This window comes from Cheilinus undulatus, linkage group 16, assembly GCF_018320785.1.
Source record: "Cheilinus undulatus linkage group 16, ASM1832078v1, whole genome shotgun sequence".
Classification (NCBI taxonomy): Eukaryota; Metazoa; Chordata; class Actinopteri; order Labriformes; family Labridae; genus Cheilinus; species Cheilinus undulatus.
In genome coordinates, this window is record NC_054880.1 from 20527746 (window position 1) to 20550108 (window position 22363).

At 38.7% G+C, this 22363-nt stretch overlaps 1 protein-coding gene across 3 annotated transcripts; it reads left to right on the forward strand.

Moving 5' to 3' along the window:
- The first annotated feature begins 961 nt into the window (after positions 1–961).
- pip4p2 (phosphatidylinositol-4,5-bisphosphate 4-phosphatase 2) lies at positions 962–20963 on the forward strand. 3 transcript variants are annotated; one of them, XM_041807999.1, is made up of 7 exons: positions 962–1387; positions 8456–8604; positions 9388–9494; positions 10974–11097; positions 12277–12329; positions 16986–17076; positions 17195–17275. In XM_041807999.1, exons 1-7 carry the CDS (start codon positions 1282–1284, stop codon positions 17267–17269), a joined length of 705 nt encoding a protein of 234 aa, XP_041663933.1. In that variant the 5' UTR covers positions 962–1281; the 3' UTR covers positions 17270–17275. The 3 variants fall into 3 exon arrangements, with proteins under 3 accessions (XP_041663933.1, XP_041663932.1, XP_041663931.1); XM_041807998.1 differs by lacking the exon at positions 17195–17275 and adding an exon at positions 19629–20963 and having other exon boundaries at positions 968–1387; positions 8480–8604; XM_041807997.1 differs by lacking the exon at positions 17195–17275 and adding an exon at positions 19629–20963 and having other exon boundaries at positions 969–1387.
- The last annotated feature ends 1400 nt before the right edge of the window (positions 20964–22363 follow it).

Here is a 22363-nt window from a genome sequence, read left to right on the forward strand (position 1 = left end):
TCACAATACCAGACATTTAAACACTGTAAAATGCTAGTACAAATCCTGTCTTGATACAATGGCAACAAAAATGTAAGGAACTCAATATCAGGTAATTTATCATTTCCAAATATCAGAAATGGTAGGAAAACTCATGCACACTGTATAAATTGCGTAAAACTAATAATAATATTGTGCTGTTTAAAGGGGGTGGCCTGCAATTTCCATGGATTCATTCCTCTCCCATGCACCTGCCTAATGAACTAGATTTAGTTTTTTAAGTCTCAGTATTTTTTTTTTTTTTTTGTTACAATGAACCATTAAACCAGTTACCTCTTTACCTCAATCTTATTCCTACAGGATGCTGTAAAGAAGGTCCTCTGAATGCACTCATAAATATCCTAATTGTGTTAGCATTGTTGTGTCAATAAAGCAATCACTTTTTTGTATTCATACATACACTATAAGGACTTTTCTTTTTGGTTTCACCTTTTAACCATTGCATTCAGGTGTCTCAATCAGACCTGTTTCTAAAGGTGTATAAAATCTTTGCTTTTGTGGACCATATAAAGGCATTAGTATCAATTTCAGCATGTTTTAGAACAAGATAGGAAAAAAAGAAAAACTTAATACAGCATGTGTGTAGCCTCTGTAGTGAGTGTGTGGAAGGGGAGGTTTCCTGATCTTGAGATTTCTTAGCTGCAGCGTTGTTTGGTCTTTCTGTTGTTCTCCTCTTGTACCACCAGATGAGGCTCGCGTGCCGCCAGTGGTGCGCGCACTGTTTATGAGTATGTGCCTCATAGACTGAGCTCAGTGCTCCTACAGCGACATCTTGTGGTAACGATGGAACTTGCTGCTCACTGTTTCCCTACATCTGTAAACACTGTCATCATCTGTGTGTACAGACCTCAAGCAGAGCATTTTCATTAGATTTTTAAGAAAATGTAGACACTGGTTCAGATTATCTTTTCCCTTTTTTTAGTCTTTAATCAGATAATTTGACATATTTTTCAGACAGTATTTCATCACAGAGTAGTAGGTGTACTAAAGCAGTATTAAGTTGTATGTACGTGGTCTCAAAGCTGTGCCCATGCCTCGGGTCTTCACTTGAAGGGGCGGGGATCCCCCCGTCGCTCCTCCCCCTCCGGGCTGCCGTCACCGGGGCTGCTGGACCGGCGCAACTCGGCACCAAACAACCAGCCACCGGCTGCTTCTGCTGCTGCTCCTCCGTGTTGAGAGAAGACCCGGTGCAGCCAGGAGCCTCCCCGCCGACACTGCTCGTCTTTCCTCACCGCAAACGTCATGGCCTCCGACGGCATGGACGAGCGATCTCCTCTGCTGTCGGGCCCCAACTCTGAGAATGTGACCCCCACTGCTCCCCCGTACCTGCAGGATCCGAGCCCCCGAGGTAAACACACTATGAGCATGCAGAGCTGCCGCCCAGCATGCTGAATCATTTCAGGGCGTATCGGGTTTGTGCGTAAATAAAACTGCAGCAAGGCAAAGCAAAGGCAAGGGCAGTGAATCGGCAGCAGGGAAAAAAGGTGGAGCTTGCTCTTGTGAGAACTGGAGCAGTGGGTTAGAGAAGAGGGGCCTACAATAACAGCAAGATCTCTTTTTACTGCAGAAATGCTGACATCACGACTCGACGGGGCCTGTCGTGTTTTGGTTTTTGACTTTAAACCTGATTCAATCGTGATGTGGAACTGTTAGCCTCCATAGGATGATTTGGGCTTTTATGTGCTTGATTGACTAGAGGAAGATGACCTACTGCAGATGGAGGCAACCTTTTGTTCCAGTTGCAACTAAAAAAAGCCCAGATGTATCATATATGTTTACAGGGCAAAACCAATAACACCATTAATGGATATCACACTCCTACTGAACAACCAAAGATGTCATTTTTCATTATTTAACATAGTTGTAAACAAATATTTGGCCTTAATCTTGCATTACTAGCCTGTATCTCCCATGCATCCTTAATACAGCACAAATACGGGAATTAGCAGCCAGTAAGCTGACACAGTGTCCACATTTTGCTTAGTAAACAGCTGAATGTAGATTATGGTACCATAATGCATGCAGGGCTGACTGACCCAGGCTATTACAGCACATAAATCTTCTGTCTGCTCAGTGAGGAAGCCACTGTCAGGACAGGATGATGCATTTAGACTGAGTAAAGTCAGATCAAATCCATAATTTATGTTGCAAAAGATCAAAAAAATAAGGCTTGAGGCATGCGTAGTTCCACATTATTCTTCTCTGCAGGAATTCCCCTCTACAAAAGCACCCTGATGTCAAAGTATGATGCTCTTTCATGTGTCATTTAGACACCTGATTATTTGTTTCTACTTTAATAGCAAAGTCTGATTTGAATTATTCTAACTTGCATTTAAAAACATATTTTTGTAAAGTCAGACTTTTTCTTTTTGCCCCGTCATATCACTGGGTGCCCTGCTGCTAAATGAATGGATTCATTGACTGCGTAATACTCCTCTGGGGGCAGTTAAGGACAACACACAAATATCAAGAAAACAAGTGAGGAAAAAATGAACTTTTTGTTGTTTCCAAGCTGTATAATCTTGCAGAATTTATATTTCTTCACCGGATTAACCCTAAAGTCTTTAACCCTGGACTGTAATTAACCGACAACCTGTTTGAATTTGGCCTCAAAAATCCTAGTTGGTAGGTTTCATGGCCTAGTTTTGCTCCACCCTCCCTCTCTGCAGTCTGGATTACAGATAATTTGCAATTTCTGGGATTTCGGGTGCAGTCGTTTGTTGGCTCATTTGTAAAAGGGATTAATTAAAGTCAAATGCCATACCTAATACGCCCTGTCAGAAAACAACGACTAAAGATGATGCTTTGGCTAATAATCAGATGGATTTAGGAAACAGCCTGGCCAAAGCATGCCATTTTTACCCAGAATCTGCCTGTAAATCAGCAGTATTTGAGAGAAAGCTTGCCATATTTTATTTTAGTGTGCTCAGCATGGTGCTGATGGAGGTGGTAAAGGTGGTGATGAGGAGCAGAGACCAATGACCTTGACTGCTCTGAATGATTAGATCTGTTAGCTATGCTTTATTTTTGTCACACCTGTCTGCTGATTTATGCTTCTATGACACAACAAATTAAAAGCAGCTGAAGTATGTGATGGTGCTTTTGTCTCGACATTGATATAAGCTTAATTACACTCAGGAGTAAAACTCAACTATTACAAAAACAGTGCTCAAAGAAACATCTGATCAGTATCTTTAAACAAAGCTGGAACATTTATCCTGATGGTGTATAATGCCATTTTAAGTAGAAAGGGTTGCTCATTCAGATCTTCAAGGCTGGCTTCATAGCTGACGATTATAAAAGACCACAGATACGAGGACAGCAACTAAATGGTTTGGCAAGAATGCACACCTGCTGTGGTATCACCTCACAGTGATGTTTCCACAGACATGAGATTTCAGGTATTTGCATGGTCAAACGTGACTTCAGAGAAAACAAATAAGGGGGACAATTGCAATCATCACCTGGCTGTCCTGGCATGCCAAAATAACATGCCGAAGTAAACAAGATTCAGATGATGATGTCACCTGGTCTGCTTGCTCTCATTGGCTACTGCTGATTCCCTGATCTGAAGTCATAAATATCAGACATGCTCAATAGTTACGATTCTGGGAGGCTGTGACTCGATTAGTTGTTAAAATAATCATACTGGTAACAGACACTTGGGGATTATTTGGGCAAATAATTTATTGTGACAAGCCTCGAATTAGACTAACCTCTCCAGGCATATTGGATCCAAAATCAGGATTAAAATTGTCTAGTGTTAAGCCAGCCTAGGTTCAGTGATGATTTTCATTGTCATTACCATCATCACCTTTTCTCCTATAAACATCTAAAGACAAATAATAAAACTGAGCCACAGTGTGAAACCAAAGACTGCAAAACATGGACATAGACTCATTGTTTTTGTCCTATTTTACCTAAAACTCACTAAATCATGTGGAGCAGCTATACCTGTCTGAGTTGTATAGCCAAGCACATCCTGTTTGAAGGGGCCATACTCATCGAAATCTCCTCAGGCTAATGGCACTACTTTTGTTGAATTAATTTATAAACAGATAAAGCATCATCTAATGAGTGATTTAGACTAATGTTATGATAGGTAACTGCTATTTGGCAGTGAATATGAATTCTGTGCATAGAGAAAAAAACAGCAAAAATAAACTTATATTCATAATTCATCACCTATAAACATAATTATCATCATCATCTACAAATAGTTTAGAATAATATCCTTTTTATTGATCAGCCCTGCTCCTGAGCACCAAATTTATCAATCTGCAGTTAATTAGCTCAAAATAAATACACAGATTAATCCTTTTAAAGTAATATTTTCTCAAAAGTCCAGCTCCCAGTCTTTGCAGGACCTAAAACAGACACTTATTTTATACCTGTTGTATTCATATTCAGCTGGAAATGACTAGTGGTCATAATACACTGAAACAAACTAATTTTTTTGTGGACTGTAAGGACTTAACACCAGCCTGATCCTTTAACTATAAAGAGGTTTTCATTTTATGTTAACTAGCAACAACAAATCAGAAACCCTCTTACTTTGTGTGTGCATACCAGCCTCTCCCTCTGCATTTCTTCACCACACACCTCATGTCCCTCACAGTCATCCAGTCCATGAAGGCAGCAGGCAGCTGGAACAGGACATACTGGTGGTTGTAGGTTGTGGTTGTTGCTGGTGGTTGTAGTGGAGGGTCTTCTCGTGTTTCCTTAAGCTCCGAGGACAGCTACAGTGGAAACGTATAGCTGCTATATTCAGTTTCAGATGTGCATTAGGACGGGAGAGCAGGAACAACTGCTGAGAGTGGGGGATCACAGGAGAGGTTCAGACTGTGCTTTAATTAAAGGATTATATTTTAGACTGATTATTAATCGAGTTAAAGAAAAAGACTACTTGGTGTTACATTTTAGATTCATTTGAGGTTTTTTGCACACAGTAGGAGTGTCCATTCTTCAGCATGCTCTGCATGTGTTTGGAGCCACATTTTGGACACTGGTTTGCCATCTGTCCCTGTGGTGTCAACATGTTAAGCTTCTCTGAATCTTACAGCCAAGCTTATTTACCTTTTGACTCGTCCCATTATCTCATCTAGCGTGAGCTGAGGAGGTCATTTATACGATTAGATGGCTCCTTTGTGGTTGGCCATTAGACTGAGATCAAGACTATCAACTGATTTAAGCTGCATCACAAAAGACTATCACACACTATTGGTAATTTATTTACAGCTATAACCAATGATTATCTTTACTTACAACTGTTAAATGAATTTGAAAATTATGAGGTCCACATGATGAGGAGACAAGAAAATGCAGTTATAATTGTTCATAACAGAGCAGATAAAACAATATTATTCTATATTTTATTAACCAAATAAAAAAAAAAACTTTTCACAGTAAAGGGGCTAAAACTTTTGACTTTTTGTGTCTTTTTGAGTGAAAATGAAATAATGATCGACAGAGACTGATGGTCTGTCAGTTGACAAATCCATTCATTCCTCCAATCACTGCCAGAGCTTGGATTTTCCTGATTGTCATAATAAATGAGTTTAAAGTCTTGTACATATGTAGGCGAGTATTCTTTAAAACTGGACGTTTTACATAGTTACACATCCGCACAGTTGCTCTCCCACTATACTGATGAACAGAGACACCTGAATGGGCTATGAAGGTCACTGCTGCTTCATACAACACTCCAGTGACACAAACTCCACTGCCAGCATGGCGCTTCTGTATGTGACAAGATTTGGGTTGGTCGGATAACTTGAAAAATGAAAGGGTCATTGTAGAGGAATGGCAAGGAAATGTTCAGGTCGAGGACATTGTTGTTGTGTCTGAGTGAGCAGGAATTATTTATTGAAACAAATAAATCCTCATAGAAATCACTGCTGTTTACATGGCGTTCTCCTTGCAGCATGTTTAAGTGTATTTTTGTGTTCTTATGTGGACAAAAATGTTTTTGAGAATGCAGTGTGACATTCATTTTCAAAAACCTTAAACTGGCCTTAAACTGTAATTTAATTCAAGTAATAATCAAATAATCAAGATAACTGTTTAAAACCCTAAAGTATCACTGGTTTCAGGCCAATACCTTGTATCTCCATTTTTTGTGATTTTAACTTTTTTATATATATATATAAATCAGTGCTGTTGGTCACCCTTTACATCTGTCAGTGAGTTTTAACCAATTTTAAAGCAATAAAAAGTGTCAAAAAGATGCTGACTATGACCTTTCAGTGTTATTGTGTGTCATTACTTAAAAGCCTAACAAACACCCACGACTGCCATGGCTAGAAGTCTTGTATACATTGCATCAGTTGCACTAAAATTAAATGTAACAATGCCTATGTAGGTCCCTAACAAATAAACTGATTAAAAAATGTTAAAAATACAGCAATTATTTCATTCCCTAAAAAGTTTGGATTTTGGAGATACAAGGTTTTGGCCTGACACCAGCAATTTGGAGTTTTACGTGACAAATATCTGGTCATTTCCTGCTTTCAGTTATCAGATTTTCTCTTTTCTCTCTTAATTGCACAGCAGTGTTGATTTTGGCACCTATTTTTAATTTTAGTCTCAGTCTTTAGATGAAATGTCTTTTAGTTTTAGTCACATTTTAGTTATTTCTGCCCTTTTTAGTTTTAGTCATGTAGTCAACAAAAACTCCCCAAAATATTAGTCTTTACTCTTAGTCCAAGCATTTATTCTCTTGCCTGAATCTATATCACAGTGACTGTATAGTTTCAAAGCGTGTGATACAGAAGAAAGAACAAGTATTGACAATTTTGACCGATTGAGTCTGAGCCCTTTGCTTCTGAGTTGAATAAAACTGGTTGATTATCAGTAAATTGTTGTATTCTTTATGTATTTTTTTGCCCAGTCACTGTTGGTCTTCATCCAATTTTTTAGAGCAATTAGGATTAAAACAGAGATGAAATTGATTAATGTATGGGTTGAACTCATTTGTTTTATGATATCTTGAACTAACGCTAGTGTCTCCCAGTGTGTAAAGCATGACTGATACTACAGTAGCAGTGAAGGCGGTGACTGTAGTGAACCTATGGATTTAGTCTATTAAAACTCGAGGAATGTAGACTAATTCCTAAAGGTAACTGTGGGATTAAAGAGGACAGAGGTCATAAAACAGCCCCTGGAGTGAGATAAAATCCTCACATCAGTCAAGACTGCCTGTTAAACATTTATCATATGATCACAACCCTTATCAGTGGCTTTTCTTTGTTTACCAATGAAAGTAGTTAGGTGTTTATTAGCCTCATTAGCAGAGATTTAAAAAGCTGCACATCTCGTGGATGCACCCACTGATCCAGCCTAAAACTGTTCATTTTATGTGTAGGTGGTGCCTGCTGCAGCCTTTTATTCCTGCTAATGTAAAAATCTTTGTTCCATAAATTCTCAACAATTGGGATAAAGTTAGCATGGGATTTTTCATTTAGTTGCAGATCAGCTTTAATGTAACATCATCAGATGTTAAGTCAAATGTGGTTATCTTACTCTCAGAGGGTTAGCTAATGTATTACAGGATGACTTGGTTGATTCAGTCTGGCAGTGAGGAGATTTCTGCACCGTCACTTTGGTATCTAAAAGAGCCCATTGTTCATTTCTTTAACATACAGAGTGGTGTCTGACAAAGGGGAGAGTCACATGTCGAGCTATCAGAGGCGTCATGAGTTTGCATACAGTATGAGCAGCAGAGCCTTCAGGCTACCATACTCTAAGTTTTAATGATTAAAGAGGGAATCGTAATAATGGAAAAACATTTCAAATGAAAAGATTTGTAGGTCATGTTAGACAGCAGCTCCATTGTATAATTATGAGGGTTTTTGAGGATGTTTCAAATGTTTTTCTAACGTAATGAAGAGTTTTTGGGGAAAATAGGTCAACAAGTATGACTATTATAATTATAAAATGTGGAATTTCAGGCAGACTGCCCCTGAAATCTTCCTGAGTTGCTTGTTCACATGTGCACCTAACAGTGGGAGACTTTCCCTGATGGATTGAGGAGGCAAGACAAGACATAAAAAGAATTACATGGAAGTGGCAGTATCCAACTCTAAAGTGAGAATTTGCCCTTATATCAATGCTGTTTGAAGTTCAATGTATTAACAATATCAAGGCTAGCAATGAACAGAAAATATAATGAAACAGTGTTATTACGTGCGTGGAGGTCACAAAGGTTGCTTGCATACTGTCAATGAGCGTGGAATTTTCAATCAAAATGGCCTGTCTGGTAATAATCATGGATTACCAACAAACCTCTGTCATGCTAGCAGGTCTCTGCAGAAACAAACTACAAATCCCAGGTCCAGGTGTGTTCATGAAGTGTTTATACATGCATGCCATTAACAGTTGGCTGTGTGTCATGTGCTTTACCCTCCTCTTCTCAAAGCCGAACTACCTCCTCCTTACACAGCCATCGCCAGCCCGGACGCCGGCGGTGTGCCAGTCATCAACTGCCGCGTCTGCCAGTCCCTCATCAACCTGGATGGGAAGCTGCATCAGCATGTGGTCAAGTGCACTGTCTGCAACGAAGCTACGGTAAGTGGAGGCCACTGCTGTTGGTGATGACATCTTCTGGTCATTACAGTCCTAATGTGAAACTGATTCATGACATTAAATCTTTTTAAATCTGAGCTGCTCTTTGCTGCTGTCATTTCATCTTTAATCTCATCAGTTCAACTTTCATCTGCCTGGCAGTTTGATCACACATCAGGTACAACCAGCTGTAAATTTGTGTTTTCAAACCGCTCTCTTTTGGTATGATAAAACATGATTTTACCTTGATTTTACAAGTGCTGGTCACCTTTGGTACCCCATCAGATGTGTGCCTTCACATCATGTAATGATAAGTGCTCAAAATGATGTGCATGTGTTACCATGCCTTCATACAGAGCTGTCAGTTCATGCAACAACTAAATAATCTGTCATCACAAACACTCCAATGAGGGAAAAGCCATTTACACAGCAAATATGGGAATTGCTTAAATACATCAACTCAATCTGTTTGATGCTCTATACATGAATTTAACGTGTTGAGTTTTGGGATGGACTGGTTGTGATATCAGATCTTTGTATTAACTGGTGCTTTCCAGAGACCTGGTACTGCATTCAAGGTTGTATCAAAGATGCTAACCTGGAACAGTTATTGGAAAGTTTTTATTTGCCAGATAGTTTATAAGGAAGAAAATCTTGATTTTCAGTGCACCTTTATCACCATATGAGAACCAAGAGGACTAATATTCTGACTTAACTCTTTTTTATTATATTTTGTTTTATATCAAACTCCGTCCAGTGAGCTGATCTTTATGTATTTTCTTCCAGCCCATCAAGAACCCTCCAACAGGGAAGAAATACGTGAGGTGTCCCTGTAACTGCCTGCTCATCTGTAAAGACACGTCCAGGAGGATAGGATGTCCTCGACCAAACTGGTAAGCCACAGGCACCACAATCAACCTCTTACGTTCTGTTTTCTCGTTTACATGTTCTGCTTAAAAGATAAGTGGATAATTCTGCATTTAATAACTGTACCTTTCCTTTTTACTTTGTTGAAAACTGTTGAACACATTTTCACAATAGACAGATACCCAGAGACAGACAGAAATCACAAACACAGTAAAACAAATTACAAAAGCAACAATGTTGAAATAAAAAGTCACAGCTTCAGTTCTCTAACAGATCAGTGATCACAGATTTGAAGTTTTTAAAGCTTTTAGAGAATGAAACTGTCAAAATACTGTGTATTGTTTGAATTCATTTTAAAAAATATATTATTGTCTGAAAAATTCTAATTTTAGATATAAGATTTTGCGAGTAAAAGTCAGGTTGATGATGTAGGTTTTTTTTATCCTAAGAAGAGTAAGTAAAAAAAATCAGTATTACATATTTTTTATATTATAGTGCTTAATCAATATGATTACAGATCCTGATGCTACTGTTATTTGAATTCATTTTTTCTCTTTTAATCTATGCTTAGTACCCCATCATGACAAAGTGAAAACAGTATTATGAAAACTGAAATATCACATTGACATAAGTATTCAGACCCTTTATTCAGTACTTAGTTGAAGCACCTTTGGGAGCAATTGCAGCCACAAGTATTTGGACTCCTGTATGGTGGGATTTTCTGCCATTCTTTTCACAAATCTTCTCAATCTCACTGAGGTTGGATGGGGACTATTACTGGACAGCCATTTTCAGGTCTCTCCAGAGTCGTTCCATTGAGTTCAAGTCAGGGCTCTGCTGGGCACTCTTGGACATTCACAGAGTTGTCCCTTAGCCGCTCTTGTGTTTAAGGTCATTGTCATGTTGGAAGGTGAACATTTGGCCCAGACTGAGGTCCTGAAGCCCTGAGGAACAGGCTTTCATTGAGGATATCTCTGTACCTTGCTCCATTCAGCTTTCCCTCAACCCTGACCAGTCTCCTGGTCCCTCCTGCTGAAAAGCACCTCCGCAGCATGATGCTGCCACCACCATGCTTCACTATTTGGATGGTTTTGGTCAGGTGATGAGTGATGCCTGGTTTACTCCAAACAAAATGTTTATAATTGAGACTAAACAGTTCAGTCTCGGTTTCATCAGACCAGATAATCTTGTTTTTCACAGTGTGAGAGTTCAGCAGTTCCTTTTTTTGCAAAGTGGGTTTTCATGTGTTTTGCACTGAGAGGCTTCTGTCAAGCCACTCTGCCTTAAAGCCCAGATAAGTGGAGGGCTGCAGTGATGGAATAGTGGACATTTTAGTGTGAAAAATCTACATATTGTTCCTTTAAGACTCCTAGAGTAGTTGACAAATATAAACAATCCACATCAACATCATTATATAATCTTTTGTGTGAATAACTAAGAGGAATAGAAATGAAGTATGAATCTAAAAGATAACATCTGTCATTGTTTCCCTTTTCCTCCAACAGCAGACGCATCATCAACCTGAGCCCAGTGATGGTGATCCCAGAGGAGCAACCTGCCCAGCCAGCTCTGCCCATCCAACCTGAGGGGATGAGGGTGGTGTGTGGTCACTGTGGCAACACCTTCCTAGTATGTAAACCTACAAAAAACACAATAACGAGTTGTTCATGCAGATTGTGTTTGCTGTGCTGTTGTTGGTTCATGCATATTAATGATCTTGAGAGCTGTAATGTTTGATATTTATCGATGGAAATGTGGGATTTTCTCCTGTATTATAGAACAGTTGCACAGTTGTTCTACGTTATAAAGCTTGTTGTGTTGTATATCAGGATAGACTTATACACATTAGGCTAAACACATGAGTGCTTATTAGATGCTTGTTTTATTCTGTGAAAATAAAAACCTCATTCAGTTGCAGATTGTGACAAAATCGGATATTTACAACAGCCGGCTTGCATTGTTTGCATGTATATAGTACTTTCTCTGGGTTATTAAAACCCTGCTTTAAGGCAGTGTGAACACAGATTTTTCCTATCTTACGTTAAATAATCTCCTGCATCCTATGATGAGGGAACTATCAGTGTTTTTGAATGCTACATGTTTAATTTAATGGTGGTTTATCTATCAGGCAGAAGGTGCAGAACAAATCAGTGGTATTGTCCTCTAAATGTGTGCACGTTGTTGCTTGTGGCGTCTATAGGGGAGTGAGGACGCCAGGACATCCCAGCCAATGTCTGGCGTTCCCAGCGATGGCTCCCCGCCACCACATGAGGTTGAGGAAGCTGGTGACACTGGTGGACAAATTAACAACAGCCTAACCTGCTCCAGTTCAATCCCAGGCCTTATTTACACCAGTGATGATGTGACTTTGTGGACATGTTGCTTCAGTGAAAGAAAGGGGGCGTGATAGTCAAGTGCATCATGTCATTCCCCCCTAAGCCAGATGCCACAAGTCAAATAACAAACTAGTGTAAATATGACCTTATTACGCTGATCTGTGTTTGGATGAATATTTATTATGTCACAATCCTGCTTTTTTTCCTTCCATCAGAACCCTTAATGAATAAAATGTGTTTACAATCCTAACTAATACATCATAAGAATAATTTTTATGTTAATTTTGCCAACCCTTCTTCATTTTGAACACAATGTAAGCTAGTTGAATTACAAGTTGCAAACTGATCACATGCAATCATTCTCTGTATGTATTGTGTTGATTTCTCCAAAAAGACCATGGTGTGTTGATAAAAGCATATGTGTGTGTGTGTGTGTATGCATCTTGTAACTTAGTTTTCTGTTTCCTCACAGTGGATGGAGCTCCGGTTCAACACACTAGCAAAGTGTCCCCACTGCAAAAAAATGTAAGTCCACCAAACCTTTATTGAACACAAAGAAAACGCATTTTACCGTCACAATTGTTCAGTAAGAGCTTTTGTTTGATTTCACTTCCTTGAAACCACAATTATGGACCATTTATTTTCTGTTGCACTAGAATAATTGTGATTTTAAGACAGGGCTTTCAAACAGAGGATAAATGTGCAAAAATAAGTAAGAACGCTTTATCTATAAAACAACCCTCTGTTGAGAACAGAAATCACAAATAACTTCACTATAAAAGACTGAAAAGGCAGTCACATTAAAGAAGATGGAGTAATTAGACATCATAATCAAATACATGTACTTTAACATAGAGTTGCCCCCTTTTAGCAGCCTCCACTCTTCTTGAAAGGCTTTCCACAAAATTCAGGTGTGTTTCTGTGGGAATTTGTGCCCATTCATTCCATAGAGCATTTATAAGATCAGGCACACTGAACTCATCAAACCATGTTTTTAGAGTCCTTGCTGTGTGCACTGGGGCACAGTCATGTCGGAAAATAAATGGGCCTTCCTCAAACTGTTACCACAAAGTCGGAAGCATAGCATTGTCCAAAATGTCTTGATATGCTGAAGCATTAAGATTGTCCATCACTGGGAATAAGGGGCCTAGCCCAAATCCTGAAAAACGGCCCCATACCTTTATCCCTCCTCCACCAAACTTCACAGTTGCCACAGTGCAGTTTCAGCTGCTCCACAGTCCAGTGTCAGTGTGCTTCACACCACTCTGTCTGAAGCTTGGCATTGGACTTGATGGTGTGAGGCTTGCATGCAGCTGCTCGGCCATGGAAACCTGTTCCATGAAGCTCCTGTACCTCAGTTTTTGTGCTTATATTAATGCCAGTGGAAGTTCAGAACTCTCCAGGTATGGATTCAGCAGAGCATTGGTGACTTTTACACACCATGCACCTTAGCAGTTGTTGACCCTGCTGTTATTTTACATTGTCTTCTGCTTTGTGGCTAAATTGTTGCTAAATGCTTCCACTTTCAAATAATGTCTCTTACAGTTGACTGTGAAATATCAAGCAAAGTTAACATTTCATGAACCATCTTATTGCAAAGGTAGCATCCATCACAGCACCATGCTTGAAGTCACTGAGCCTGATAGTGATAGCCATGTCAACTACATAATAGCATGGCATTCTAGCGGTCTGACACAATAACTGCCGATAAATTCAGTGAAGAACACAAAGTCTGGCCACAGTATGCACTGCTAGTATTGCGAAAAATCAAAAATTCATTTGAAATGACTCTCTAGGAATCCAGAAAATAATTAAACATGGAGTGTAATGTGTTTGTCCATTGTTACTGCTGTCACAGGTGAAGTGACAATTCTTCTGACCAATCAGCTGACTGCAGTGAGTCTAGCTCCATCCTTTAGGGTTTAATAGGTACTCTCAGTACCCCTAAAGAAGGGTGCAAAAAAGTAAGATGGTCAGCTACATTGACATCTTTCCCAACTAGACAAAGGGGATGCAATAACTGCATATTTTATTAAAATGAACTGGACTTGAACTTGGTTCCATACTGAGCTTGAGCACCACTAAAAGCTTCTCACTCCATCTCCAACTCATAGTTCATTTTTTTCCTTTTTTAAAGATTTATTTTGCAGCTTTCTATTCCTTTATTATAGAAGACGACAGTGAATAGAGTAGGAAACAGGGATCAGAGGGTGGGGGAAAGCATGCTAGACAAGAGTCAGGCTGGACTCAGCTGTATGTGGGAATCAATCTTTGCTCGGCCATCTGCACCCTGTGGGTCAACTTGTGTCATTTTCATGCTGTTATTTACTTGGTTGTCGTGCAAAGTATTTGTAATTTGCAGGAAATGAACCTTAGCATAAAAAAGATGGGTTCTTTAAAATTCAGAATGAATTTACAAATGTTGTACCTTCTCTTTTAAATGTACAAATAATGTCACTGCAGCTTTTCTTTAACAGTTTGTCATGCTTTTGTTTTCTACTCACTCTAGCCTTGTCAGTTTTTAGAGCTAAAATGCTAAAATTGAGCAGTAGGCTGGAGGTAGTGTTGTCTAAGATTTGTACATCCTGTATCGCACAAAGGTCACATTCCAGCATATCAGGCTGAAAAGCCATCAGCTCACTTTAAGTGGAAGAATACAGCATATTAGAAGTAAAATGTTCAAAAATAAACTGTTTTTTTTTGTTTTTTTTGCTAGAAAAAATTACTAAATTTTCTACAATGGCAACAACTTGGGAAATGAGAACTCTGACTTTCAGCTCCCTGGCTCTGGTTTTGGTAGTAGATTCTAAGTTCTTTGGGATCATTTTCTTGTAATCAGCTGCTGAGCTTTAGCTTTGTGGTTCTTGGACAGAAAGAAGGATTGGGGGGAGGGGGGGGACGATGAAGGCTAACCTAGCAGGTGACAGGAATTAGAGCCTGGCCTCGATACAAACAAAGGTGAAAAGTAGAGGGGGGTTAGCAGGTCAGAGATGGTGGGAGGGCACAAAAAATGATAGAATAGACAGTATCTCTATCAGGCAGGGAGTCAGTGTTGTGATCGTGTTTTCTAACTCTACTCTCTGTCTTTCTTTTTTTCCTCTGTGTTTTATTTCATGTTTGCTGCTCTTCCGCAAACTTTCCTTGTGTTTCTGACTCTTATAAGTATTTTTATAAGTTTTAACAGTTTCCTTAAAACTGTAGTTGTACTTACTCTGTGTGCCTTTTTCTGTTTTATCTGCAACTTATTTTTGTCTTGTGCAAATGTCCTGTTTATGTGAGCACATTAAACACCAAGTATACAGCTTCAGAGCTGAGACAGATTTACTAGAAAAGAATAAAACTTTCTTATAAAACACATTGTCAGCATAGACACAAATATACTGTTAATTTGTAAAAAAAAAAAGTCATATAACCACTATAAACAACAGATACATTGCTGCTTGATTAAAAATAATCATAACATCAGCATAGCAGCAAATACACTACTGCAGAGGAAAACATTCACCAGAAAAGACCGAAAATTTTATATATAAAATAATGTTGTCAGTGTAGAGCCAAATATACTGCTGCAGAGATACAACATTTGCCAGAGAACATTTGCTCGATATGAAATATCACACTTCAATACAAAACATTGCATCATCAGCATATAATTTAGCTAGCTACAAAATATGCTCTTGTCCAAGCCGTTTATTAGCATTTAAATCAAATCTATAGTCCTCAGGTTATCATAAATTATAGTAAATAATGTGAAATAGAACTTTTATTTTGGTGTAGTCCTAACAAAACTTTTTTTTAAAGGAAAGCATTTTCTTTTCTGGGAGATGTTCAAAAATGTTCTGTGCAAAATATGAAAATATCTTTTCTTGTGTGTTTCTAATACTTGTGTAAATTTATCTCCATATTTTTGCTTCTTGCAATGAAGGTATTATATTAGGATATTATAAAAATTTAATGGGAATGTGGGCATATTTTCATGCACCATGATACTACTTTGACTATAAAACAAGCCTTTGATGCCCTATTTAACTCACGTCTGTACACAAGACCACAGAAAGTTCCATTTCTCTTCTGTGAAGTTGTTAAAGATCTGCTAAAAACCCCACTGTTCCTGGTATGGCTGCTTTGTAGTAAACATTGGGCACTGGTTTTGCTTAACTTGTAGCAACCAAACACTTGTTTACACATAGTCAAGGCAATGCAAACGCCTATGTTGTGCCAGGGCATAAGAGTCCCCTGCCCATCCTCACCGTTGCTATGATTTGCACTTTTCACTTCTGTAGTACCAATTTATACTCATTCAATTTATGTAAATTCCTACAAACTCTTTTTCTCCCTTTAACAGATGTCCAACCTGTGTGAATATTTTACCCCAGTGCCCAAAGAAGTGATAACCTTAATGTTAGAAACATAGTCTTAGAGGAAAATTCAATCATTCAAAATAAAACCATTTCTTTTAAAAGTGTTTGAGGGAAGCTTTTTTCCACAGTCGGACTAAGTATTTCTACTTTTCCTGATTAAATCATGACTAAAAATTTTCTCAGCAGCCCCTTGCAGCTTATATCTTGAAAACATCATTTTACATATGCCAGTCCTATATATGGTAAAAGGAAAATGTTTGAGGAGTAGAAGGTAAAAGAATCAGGTGATCAAACCCCCTTAGACCACCTGAATACCAGTGATTCCTGGAGAATGCTTTAGTCCCATCACATGAGAGGCATGTGAGAGAAGGGGAGGGGTAGGAGTGAGAAATAATAGTGGGAAAAAACAGATTCCAGTCTGGTGCTTAAACGCGGCCAACTTGTGCATGTGTTTGTTAGAGACTGAAAGTGTTGGGAAGTACTCATGTGACCGGCCTCCTGTGCGTTCATGTGTTACGTAAAATGAGGAATAGAGAGATTTTTTTGTGCCTGAGGACTGTAATGGGTGCTGTGGAGAGAGGACAGTGGGTTAAAGAAAGAATCAGGCACATGTTTACGCAAAATATGTCATCAATATTAAATCAGTTGCATCAGTTGTTTTGTCATTTCAGCCCTCATTACTGAAAATTACTTGCACAAAGAAAATGTCTGACAAGTGCAGCAAATATATTTAAAGGGTGTTCTGTTCATTAAGAATGAAATCATCTGAGTGTCTCTCATTTTTTCTGTGTTTTTGCTTCTTTTCTCCCTCTTTCCACAGATCCTCAGTTGGCAGTGCGCTCCCAAGGAGGCGCTGTTGTGCTTATGTAACAATAGGAATGATCTGCATTTTCATTGGAGTGGGTTTAACAGTAAGTTTTATTGTCTTCTTTTGACCTTTCACCTGTACTAAAAGAAAGAAACGGAATCTGTAATCTGCTTTGGTACTCTTCAGTGCAGCAGTACTGATGTACTTTTTGATTTTTGTAGTTTAAATGGGTAAGACTGAGCATAATCCTTAGAAGATGGTGCCAGCAACCCAACAAACCACATGGCATAATGTAACTTCACTCATACTTTCTTACTTCATTTCAATCAGGTTTGAACAATTTGTTATTTTACAGATTTTGATGAAAGAGCAATGTGAAATATCTTTGGCGATTAGACTCATGATGACTTCATGTACTTAAAAGGGAGTGAGGCCGCTGGCAGGAACAGGGTCCCCCCTATGGAGTCTAGACACTGGTAGTTGTGGTGTTTATGAGGGATGCAGGATCAGATGGGGAGTAGAGTTCTGAGAAGCTGGATCAGGACACTGATGAGGTGGCTTGGAGGAGGAGACGGAGGTATTCAGGATGAGCTGAGCAGAGGACCTGTGTGAATTTGGACGAGATGCTGATGAACTGAAATGGAGGTGGCTGGGGTGGAGGAAGGTTGCAGCATCCACACTGAAAGGACAGGCCATATGTGGAAGAGAGGACAAGACATGACAGGTGCATGATGATAGGTCAAACTGGGCTGTGGCAGAAGCTAATAAGCTTTGTAATTAAGGCAGTGAACATCCATAATCAGCTGATCACCAGAGCGGGAATAAGGGAGGGAAGTAGGGAGAGATATGAACAAGTGGAGACTAATGAATAAGTAAAAAAACAGTCTTCCTGCTTGAACTTCTGCTGAGCCCCATAAAACATTGTAGTAACTGAGTCCTGAAAACTTTTATTGAGACAACATTTTACAGACAAAAACAAGTACTCAGCTATACTAAAGCCCAAATGTGCTTTGAGCTGAATGCTAATGCTAATATGTTTACAGTGACCATAGCTGTGTCTCAATGCAGGGATTGTATTTAACAAATGTGCCAGCCTTTTAAAACCTGACTCATAGGCTGATTTTCCCTCGTAACCCTGGATAAAGGTTATCGCATACTACTGCTACGATTATAAACATATCACATGACATTAAAACCATACATTTTTACTTTAAAATTAAAGGACTTTGATAAAAAATCTGAAAATCTTGTGTCAAATGTAAGTTTTCAAAAATAATTTACACAAATTAAGTTGTTAATAGAATTATTATAAGCCACATAAGCTATTTATATTTTTGTTTGCCTTTGTTAGTGCGCATACAACTACCAAGTCACGAGTGCATGATCTTATGATAATAAAACACAGAGCCGCTCAATAAACAACAACAACAGTATATTGTTTGGTTTTCACTGTATATCTGAGTCACGTCACTTTTTGCAAATCATATTAGAATCATAATCACTTCTTAATGATTTCACATGGATTATCGTTCTTATTTTAAAGCTTTAGAAGGCAAGTCTGAAAATGAGCCCTGCAACAATAAGCTAGATTGTAAATGATCCAATGAGAGGAATTTTGAAGACACTTTAAAGAAATTTCTCTCTCTTAAATGAACTTGACTCCAACAACGGTTCTGGTGGAGTGAGACCATAAGGCGAACAGCAATTTACCAAAATCTTTTATACGTATCATTACAGCCGTCATTGGCTCATAGATGATAATCACAGCTGTGCTGTTATTCATTTCAACACAGCATTGAGATCTTTAATACAACAGTTAAAACAACAATACAAGTGGCACATTTTGGCTAAGAATAAAATGCAAAAAAAAATTTGATTAAAAGTCCATTCACTAAAACATTGTAGTTGTGCACTCGTGGTCCAATAAGATTACCTGGACAGACCTAAGTACTTAAAAAAATCAATATCAGCATGAACTATTTTGGGTACCTTCTCTGCTATTGTAGCACTGCTAGCTTGCTAGATTTGGCTTACAGTAAATTCAAGCAGGTTAGGTGCTGAATCTTAAAAAAATATTTAAATTATTTTTAGTAGTTTGATTGGATTTCTACAGTCTTAGACAGTCAAAGTTTACTGTTACTGTTACAGAGCATCCATTGACCAGATTGTGATGAGGCTGAGAAGAAAAACTAAACATTTATAAGAGAAAGAAATGATGTGTTCCTGCAAGGGTTAGTACTGTCACCTTACAGCAAGAAAGCTCCTGGGTCAAATCCGTCATTGGATTGTGGGGTGTTGGTATTGGGTGATGTGGCTTGGTACTCTTCCTCTCACAGCCCAAACACATGCACCTTAGGTTAACTGGTAACTCTAAATTGCCCATAGGTGTGAGTTCCCTCATTGTATGTCAAACCTGTGATTGACTGGAAACCAGTTGTATAGGGATTAGCTCGAGCTCTTCACAACAGTGCATGGGATTAGTGGTGTACATCGTGTATGGATGGATGGAGTTTTGATTGTTTTTTTTTTTGTTTTTTTTTTTGTTCCAGTTAGGGAAATATAATGGATTTAGGCATATGTTGTATTTGCACTCTCTTTTCACTCAAAAAGGTTAAATATTTTACATATGTGTGAACCTCCTCTTTGTGTTAACAGGTTGGTACTCGGAACTTTGCCATCCGCTACAACGCCACCTACGTCTCCTGGGCATTGGCCTACCTGCTGGGCCTCATCTGTCTGATACGAGCCTGCTACTGGGGGGCCATCAAAGTCAGCTACCCCGAGAACAGCTTCTCCTAGAGCGGGGTTTAGCTGGGGGAACAGTCGCCACTTTAAGTTGTTTCATTGTGTTCAAGATTTCAACCGATCATGTTCAGCGGAGTGGAAACGCCTGCAGAGTTTGTTGGAGAGATGTATGTTTGGAGGGTTGTTATGTTGAAAATGCATCATGTTGTGTTTGTTTTAAAGTGAACAAACCTACTCTATGTCAGTCAGTCAGTCCACGATGACTCAAATCCAGCTAGGGTTTTGCCAGAATCCTCCAGAAAACAGAATCAAAAAGTTCAATAAGCTATGATTTGTTTGATGAATGCCAAAATTAGCTGATTTTAAAAACGTAGACTGGCAAACTAGTTGGATTTGGTCTTTGTGGGCTAAGTTTTTTGTTTTTTTTTCCTGCCACTTTACTTTTTTCTAACCAGACCAAAATGAGACAACCTCTGAGATTAGTTTGCCCATTGCACTATTATTATATGCAATTGTATTAGTTCTTTTGCTGCTAGTTTGACTCCATACTGTAATGTAACCTTGCCTGTGTACACTGACATAGTATTGCTACATGATTTTAACTCTCATCATGATCAGTTTTTAAAAGATATCCTCTGTGTGCCAACTTTGCTGCCCAGTATTACTCCATCAGAGCCTCAAATCAACAGGAGTGTGTTTTTATTTCAGCTTTTTTTTGTGCCATGCAGCTTTAAGTCACATCAGCAATAACTGTTTTTTTGAACCTCCACGTGTTCCGCGCTGCATTTTTGTTGCCTTCTTGACAGAAATGAAAACATGTTTGCATGTTTATCACATTGTCCTTCCACGGAGGTTTATTTTCCTGTTCCAGAGAGCTAGCTGAAGTGTTCAGTGCTCCTGTCTTTGCTCCTTCTGCCTGTGAGTTAGAATGTAAACCCTCCTCGTCCTCCTGTCGCTTCTATAGCTGCTCTCTGACCTCCGCTGAACTCTGTGCTAGCTCGCTAGATTGCTGTAGGCTAACTCAGCATCCTGTCTCTTGACCTTGACCAGTCTGCAATCTTCTAACCTTGTTTTGAATGTGATGATGATGATGTTGAGGATGATGATAATTAAGGAGAAAATATATAAAAAGAAGCATTGTAAATAGTTCAAATTCAGTACTTGGAAAACTGTAATGAGAGGATGAAGGAGAGGAGACTTGTGGGTCTTTTTAAATGATAATTTATCAATAAAAAGCAAAAACTGCTTCTTTTGTCCTCTTTGTCAATTAGTTCGGATGTTTTTTCTTAATTTATTTTTAGACATACAAACAAGGGTCTAGCAAAAAGGATGAAAATCCTTCCTGAAAAAAGCCTCTGAGGCGTAGAGTTTTTGGGGTTTTTTACATTTCCCGAGTGTCTCCATCCAAGGCTATTATGAATGGTTCTTCGCTTCATTCTACAACACTTAGGTTGGACTTGTGCCTTAGCGGTTGTTGGTGTGAGTTTACGTGGTCTTCGGATTCGTGGTTGAGTTGCTGTTGTTCTTAAACTCTTCCACTTTCTAATAATATCCCTTACACTTAACTGTGGAATATCCGGCATGGGAAACTTCACAGACTGTCTTATCGCAGAGGTGGCATCTATCACAGTACCATGCTTTAAGTCACTAAGCTCTTTAGAAGGACCCATTTAGTATAACAAATGTTTGTAAATGGAGACTGCATAGCTAGGTGCTTGATTTATACACCTGAATTCAATAGGTAACAGGTGTGGCCAAATATGCTTTTCCACATAGGGAATGAATGGATACTGACAATATGTTTTGGGAAATAAGGAGGACCTTGATGACCAAGCTTCTGTCACATTTCAGAGGAACAGCAGAAAAATTTTAGCTTTGTACTTTAAACTGCAACTATAGAAAGAAAACATAAATGTATACTTTGTTTTTTAGAAGAATTACTAAGAGAGTTTTGGTCTAACAGTTAGTGGAGACAAGGAAGAAGAAAAGGGTTTAGAAAAATGACCGGAGAAGAAGAAATGAGGATGAAAACAGACCATACAAGAACAAAAGGAAGGTTTTCAACATTTTCAGTGTTTTTTTGTTTTGTTTTGTTTTGTTTTTTTTAACCAGATGCAGTATGTCCACATGATGGTGCCATTGGTCCATTTTTTAAAAATTCTGCTCATGGGGGAGAGGAACCTATGGAAGCCCATTTCCGCCACTTAAAAAAGAAAAATGTGGAAGTTGGGCAATCAAAAAAAGAAAGAAATCTAAGACATTATTATGAGATAAAAAGTCAAAATATTGAGGTAAAAAGTCAAAATTGTGAGATGAACATAATGAGATTAAAGGTCATAATTATGCCTGAAAACCTCCTAGATCTTTCTGGGCCAGCTGCATGGTTAGACCCTAGCCTGAAGTTTCCCATTATCTCTTTTGTATTTTTTCCTCCCTACCTTGCCAAACAGGGAAAACTTCCTGCAGTAAGGGACAAGACTGCACAAGCAAGTAAAGAAATTAAAAAGGCCAAAGCTCAGGAAACTTTAAAGAAATTAGTCCACTTGGCCTGGCTAAGATATGAATCCACAGATAGAAGACCTGATAGACAATAAGTGCGACAACCTGTTGTTTTGTGGTGCTTTTCCCTTTCTATTATTATTCAC

Bases quoted from the DNA above. Each gene is read 5' to 3' on its own strand.
- pip4p2 (XM_041807997.1), top strand. From the start codon at position 1,282: ATGGCCTCCGACGGCATGGACGAGCGATCTCCTCTGCTGTCGGGCCCC. The intron at 12,330-16,985 runs GTAAGTCCACCA...CTCTTTCCACAG, and splicing joins TGTCCCCACTGCAAAAAAAT to ATCCTCAGTTGGCAGTGCGC. The intron at 17,077-19,628 runs GTAAGTTTTATT...TTGTGTTAACAG, and splicing joins TCATTGGAGTGGGTTTAACA to GTTGGTACTCGGAACTTTGC.